Here is a 6,465-nt window from a genome sequence, read left to right on the forward strand (position 1 = left end):
CTGTACAGACACAGCACAATAATGTTAAAACATTAGTACATTACACATATGTTAGTATATAGACAATGTCCTTTTTGCATCCATGCATGGAAAGATCAGTGTTCTGGCCAACGTACGCGTGCGTCTGTGGAACGAGACGTTTTTCCCAGCCACGGCAGTAGACACTGATAAAAATGTTCCGCAGGTTCAAGTTATCTGTGCTTAGGTTGACAGAACCGGAGAATGTATAAGAGAGCTGTGTGTGTGTGTGTGTGTGTGTGTGTATCTAGACTGACACCATGGTGCAGACACTGGCCCTCCTGCTGCTTCAGGTAGCATATGGTGAGTAGCATGGCTTAGCTAGAGAAGTCAAACTGAACAAAAAAAAAAAAGTTGAAAAGGTTCTTACAAAACGTGGATGGATTAAGCACTAAATTCATTTCAGTTATAAATTTCAATGCTATGTGTTTGTAGTTTTTGGATGTGGTACACCTGCTGTCAAGCCTGATACCAACAGGGTGGTGAATGGAGAGGACGCTCGCCCCCACAGCTGGCCTTGGCAGGTACTATGAGCCCGGTGTTTTCAGTTCACTATATTTTAGACCAAAAGCAGGACTGCACCATATGAGGGAAATATCTAATTGTTTTTGCTCATTTTGACTGATATTGTGTTGTGTGTGGTTCACAATATTCGAGGTATTGATGATTTTTGTATCATTATTCTCCTTTTCATTGATTCATATTTAAAAAAATATTTATTTTAAATGGTCATGGTGTGATTTTTTTCCAGGGCTCTGTACCAAACAAAGATGTTTTTCTTTAGTCTGTAGGTTTGATTTGGCTGGGACGTCACTGCAGCATCACAATACGTAATTCACAATGCTTTGACTCATATTTTGCCTGCACCCCCCTTACCCTCTCCAACCCCTGTGATTTGGATATTGCACTATTCCATATTGCAATTTTGATTAAAATGCGGTTAATTGTGCAGCCCTAGCAAATACCTCGATACCGATTTCGCAACAATATTGTAGAGCTGACTATTGGTGCTTTCACTAAATATTTACACAATTAGATTTTTGATAAATAATTATCAGGACCGTGGATATAATGACTAGGTGGGTAAAAACAAATAATAGAACATCCAGAACAATTAGGTAGGAAGTAAGAGTAACAGTAAGGTAGGAAGTTCAGAAAGTTACATCATTTTACTGTTACCTGGCCTTTAAAACCAGGAAAAGACAGCACCGTATATTACGATTCCCAAAATCTAAGACAAGATCTAATCTTGCATCACAATATCATTATAATGTTGATATATTTCCTAGATTTAAGGGTAACTACACTCTTTTTTTTTTTAGAATTAAATTCTAATTACTCACTTTTTTTGCGCAGATCTCCCTGCAGGTGAAGCACGGGAGCCGTTTCCATCACACTTGCGGAGGGACTCTGATTGGACCTCGCTGGGTGCTAACAGCTGGACACTGCATCTGGTAACAATAAGACAAGATACCTACTGCGTGACTCAAGGGACAACACGTGAGAGCTAGAGACAGACGTCAAGGATTTACTGAAGCAAGCACCCAGAACCAATGTTGGAATATAGTGTGATACAAATGAAGGATCAATTCAATCTAGAGAATTGTGTAGAAATACGAGGCATAGAACACAAGGGAATGTGAGCTGAAGTGAGGTGTCTTACAGGCCAGGAGATGTGTACCGTGTGGTCCTGGGGGAGCACGACATGAGCCAGGAGGAGGGCACGGAACAGATCAGAGATATTATGCGCATCATCGTCCACCCCAACTGGGACATTGACTTTGTGGCTGCTGGGTAAGTTTATTATATTAAAATTCTAGGCTGCAAATCAAAGAATTCCCTTGTTTTTGTATCACCGGTGGAAGCTTTCATGCGCATAATACTGTTAATGTACACCTGTAAGCAGAAGAACCTACAGTATTAAGTAAATTGAATTATGTAACCAATTTACCCATATATAGTATAGTATAGTATAGTATACTGAAAGGGATTCAATGAATTCATGTTATCAATAAAGTCCATAAAACAGTCTCAAGGAACGATCTAAGCTTGCTTAAAGGTCCAATGACATGGTGGTCTTTGGATGCTTTTCTATAGGCCTTAGTGGTCCCCTAATACTGTATCTGAAGTCTCTTTTATATAGAACTTAGTGTCCCCTAATACTGTATCGGAGTCTTTTATATAGACCTAGTGGTCCCCTATACTGTATCTGAAGTCTTTTTATATAGACCTTAGTGGTCCCTATACTGTATCGAAGTCTCTTTTTTATAGACCTTAGTGGTCCCTATACTGTATCTGAAGCTCTTTATATAGACCTAGTGGTCCTAATACTGTATCTGAAGGTCTCTACTAGTTTTTATATAACCTAACGTGAGTCCAAATACTGTATCCGAAGTTTCTTTTATATAGACCTTAGTGGTCTCTTTTACCCAAATTCAGCCTTGGTGCAGAATTACAGCCACTAGAGCCAGTCCCACAATGCACTTTCCTTAGTATGTGCTATTTCTATCGCCATTTCTAGCCTCTGCAGGGCCATAGGCAGGCTGGGGGAACGCACACTCATGTTAAAAAACCTCATGAAGTACATTTTTTCACCATTTTTTGCCATGGGACCTTTAAAGTGTATGTTCCACTCAATCAATGAAAATCTACCTATAATAGTGTTTTTCTTACAGCAACGATCTTGCCCTGCTGAAACTGGATAAGAGCCCCATTATGAATGACAACGTTGGCGTGGCTTGTCTTCCAGAGGCTGGAGAGATCCCCACCCACGGGACAGCGTGTTACATCTCCGGCTGGGGCAACCTTTACAGTAATGTCCCTGCGTCCTCACCTGTCATCCTGCCTTTGCACTGATCGTTGCAGATCATTGCAGGGTTTCATTTGGCTAGAAAATGAATGGGTGCTTCAGGATCAGACATGTGAAAATGTTGCCTAGAACTCAGTTGTAACTTTATTGTGAGCAGTGGTTGACATAAACCATCTGCACTCGCTCCAATTAATCCAATAATTTCTTAACCCACAAAAGGAACAGGACACCTTTCAGTTTATCAGAAAAATCACCAAATTTGAAAATGCATGATTTTCACTGGACAGGAAAGGTTATAATTTAAAAAATAAAATAAAAGTAACTCGAGCTCTTAGACAAATGTAGAGTAAATGTACAGTATTTGCCCAAGTAGTAGGGGTAATAGAAATATGTTGCATAAACTGGAAATACTCAAGTAAAGTGCCAATAGGCTAGGCTACATAATAATCTTCTACATTGTAGGCTACTTGAGAACTGCTGACTGGGAGTTTGATGAACAAAATGGCCTAGTGCCAGGCCCAGGCTGTTAGTGCACCTCATGTTTTAGCATCTCATGTATTAGCATCTCATGTTTTAGCATCTCATGTATTAGCATCTCATGTATTAGCATCTCATGTTTTAGCATCTCATGTATTAGCATCTCATGTTTTAGCATCTCATGTATTAGCATCTCATGTATTAGCATCTCATGTATTAGCATAGCTTACTATATGGATCCATCGTTTCTTTGAAAAACCCAGAACGTCATTTAAAACACTTACCGCTGTTTTCAGACTCTTCCAGACTCTCCTAGCGTTAATCACCTGGATGAAAAATATAGTCCTTCCGCTGAATGAAAAAAAAAAAAACTTTTAGTAATTGTTCCAAAGTTGCAACTATGTTTCCTTCTTTCTTATGAACGTAGTCGGTGGCTGCCATCTTTGTTTTGAGTCGGAAACAGAGGCACAGCTTGGGAAACGGGTTATTAATATAGCTAAGCTATTGTTTTTAGGATTCAGCTGTTTGGCCTATTTTTTCAGATGGATGTAAATAAGTATTTAGCTAGAGAAAATTGTTTTTATTCTTTATTTATTTTTGTACACATCACGGTTACAAATGTGTACCTCAATGGCAATGCCAATATAACTCACCAAGGCTAACATTAAGCTAGCTGTCGATGGTCAGTCCTTGCATTGTAGAGCTGCTTGCTTTTGTATATAGCTAGCTTAACGTTAGCCTTAGTGTGTGTGTGTGTGTGTGTGTGTGTGTGTGTGTGTGTGTGTGTGTGTGTATAAAGTCAATGAACAATCTGTAATGGGTATATAATGAATTTTGGAAGTTGTTTTCCAACACTGCTTTCTCCCTTGTATGTAGCCTATGTATTTATGTGTTTCTGAACGTGTGTGTGTGCGTGTGTGTGTGTGTGTGTGTGTGTGTGTTTCAGCCCATGGCCCCATGCCTGACAGGCTGCAGCAGGCCTTGCTGCCTGTGGTGGACTACAGTGTGTGCAGCCGCAGCGACTGGTGGGGCATCACTGTCAAGAGCACCATGATCTGTGCAGGAGGAGACGTTGTATCTGGATGCAATGTGCGTGAGGCAACACCAGAAAAACCACTAGTTGTTATCAAAAGTGTGTTTAAAGCAGTGGTTCCCAACCTTTTTAGTCTGGTTGGGAGTCACTGCATTAAAGCACCTGCTGTGAACAAGGTGCGCTACTTTACACTGTGACTGTGTTCCCGTTCCTGTCTCAGGGAGACTCTGGTGGTCCTCTCAACTGTTTGGGTCAGGATGGGAGGTGGTACGTCCAGGGTGTAACCAGCTTTGTTTCCTCTCGTGTGTGCAATGAAGTGAAGAAACCCACCGTCTTCACCCGCATCTCTGCCTTCTCTGAGTGGCTCAGCGAAGTGAGTTAATCCATACTTGTTTTATTTTATCTACAGCAGGGGTCTTCAACATTTTTTTAGGCTAAGGACCCCTTAGCTGAAAGAGAGATGGAGCGTGAACCCCCAACACATATTTCATGAAATTCAGTTGCATATTAAATTGGGCCTACAATAACGTGTAGGGCGGCCTAAGGCCTTTACACATACCATTTGATGGTACATACAATACTAAGGTATTACAATAATTATTATTGACATATTCATATATTTATATATCATGTTTTGATGTTAAACATACATGTAGCACAGTGAATCCTTAAGCTTAACTGGATCTGGCTACCTTACCTACAGGCCAATAAGTCATCAATGTTAAAAATTAACAATAGGCCAATTTGTCTTTTGCAAATAATATGTTGGATCCATGTTAAATATATTTTCAGACATATTACTGTTGAAACTTTTTTTAAATGATTAAACAATAACTTTGGGCCCCTTCCAGTTACTGTGAGGACCCCCCTAAGGATCCCTGACCCCCTGTTGAAGATCTTTGATCTACAGTCACAGCTCACATCTGTAGAGACACAGACATGTCACTGACAGAACATTTCATAGATCAATAAGTTCTGTTTTTCTCTTCAGGTCATGCTGCGGTACTGAAGATCTGCTGGACTGGACACCAGTTGATCAATATGAGATCCCAAGTCCCAATATTTTCCCTGTTCATCAGGGTCAGACTCAGAACAATATGTCTGTAATTACTGAAAAACATTACAATATAAGACAGTACAATGCATTTAAATCATTGCATACTGTTCAATAAACATTCGTGTCTTTTATCAGGACGCCTCTGGTTGTAAATTATTGGACCTTTTATTTTTAATCCATGTCACATAATCGTTTTCAAGGCCCGCGGGCAAAGTCAGGCCCCTTGCAAATTTCGATCTGGCCTGCGTATCAATTTAGGTTAACCATAAATGTTGGCCGCCTAGTTCTGCACCAAACCAAAAAGATGGGAAATGGTTCGCCAACTTTAAGGACTCCGAAATAAGCACACGATCACAGAGTTTGCATATTCAGGCCTCTGACACAGGTGGTTGTGAGTCGGCCTTTTCCCAATGTAATCAGAATGATGGTTTTTGCTTGACTTCCATTTTTTTAGGGATTTATGTGGGCCAAATTGTATGCTAAAAGAGTATGGGAAAGGCAATTATATAGTCAAAAATATTTTACTTTTTTGATTAAAAGCATGTAATTAAACCATACATGTCTGGCCCTTGATGCGATTCTTATTTTTTAGATAGAGTCTGACACCCCCAGGTAAGTGCCTTATTTGCATCACGTGTATGTTAAAAAAAGAGTAACCACAATTGTTTATTACAAAGCACAGCAGCTACTAAAATCAAACAAAATCAGCATTTTTCATGAGAAAAGTGTAGAAAGATTCCTCTTGGTAAAAATGCATTGTTGTGTGATAAGAAGAATGAGGAGTGTGTGTGTGTGTGTGTGCGTGCGTGTGTGGAGGACTTATGAATCAGTATTTCCTATCAATCATGACCAAGGTCGGCCAAGTGTCGGTGCAGGTGAACGTCCCGTCTGATGCTGCACCAGGTGGAGCCGAGCCATTCCCCATCAGACTAACAGCAGCAGCAGGTTACCGTGATGCACGACCTCCGCCGTCTGCTGCATCAGATGACGGGAGCATTTTGAGCCACTTTTGAATAATACAAGTAAGTAAGTAAGTAAAAGTTTATTTATATAGCACCTTTCACAGGTATA

At 40.2% G+C, this 6,465-nt stretch overlaps 1 protein-coding gene across 1 annotated transcript; it reads left to right on the forward strand.

Annotated features, from left to right (window-relative positions):
- The first annotated feature begins 232 nt into the window (after window positions 1–232).
- LOC116696076 (chymotrypsin-like elastase family member 3B) lies at window positions 233–5,467 on the forward strand. Its single transcript, XM_032526795.1, has 8 exons — window positions 233–321; window positions 454–542; window positions 1,375–1,472; window positions 1,684–1,812; window positions 2,694–2,830; window positions 4,251–4,393; window positions 4,558–4,710; window positions 5,329–5,467. The coding sequence occupies exons 1-8, from the start codon at window positions 279–281 to the stop codon at window positions 5,344–5,346; spliced, it is 810 nt and encodes a 269-aa protein (XP_032382686.1). The 5' UTR covers window positions 233–278; the 3' UTR covers window positions 5,347–5,467.
- The last annotated feature ends 998 nt before the right edge of the window (window positions 5,468–6,465 follow it).

Source organism: Etheostoma spectabile, chromosome 9, assembly GCF_008692095.1.
Source record: "Etheostoma spectabile isolate EspeVRDwgs_2016 chromosome 9, UIUC_Espe_1.0, whole genome shotgun sequence".
In the NCBI taxonomy this organism is placed as follows: domain Eukaryota; kingdom Metazoa; phylum Chordata; class Actinopteri; order Perciformes; family Percidae; genus Etheostoma; species Etheostoma spectabile.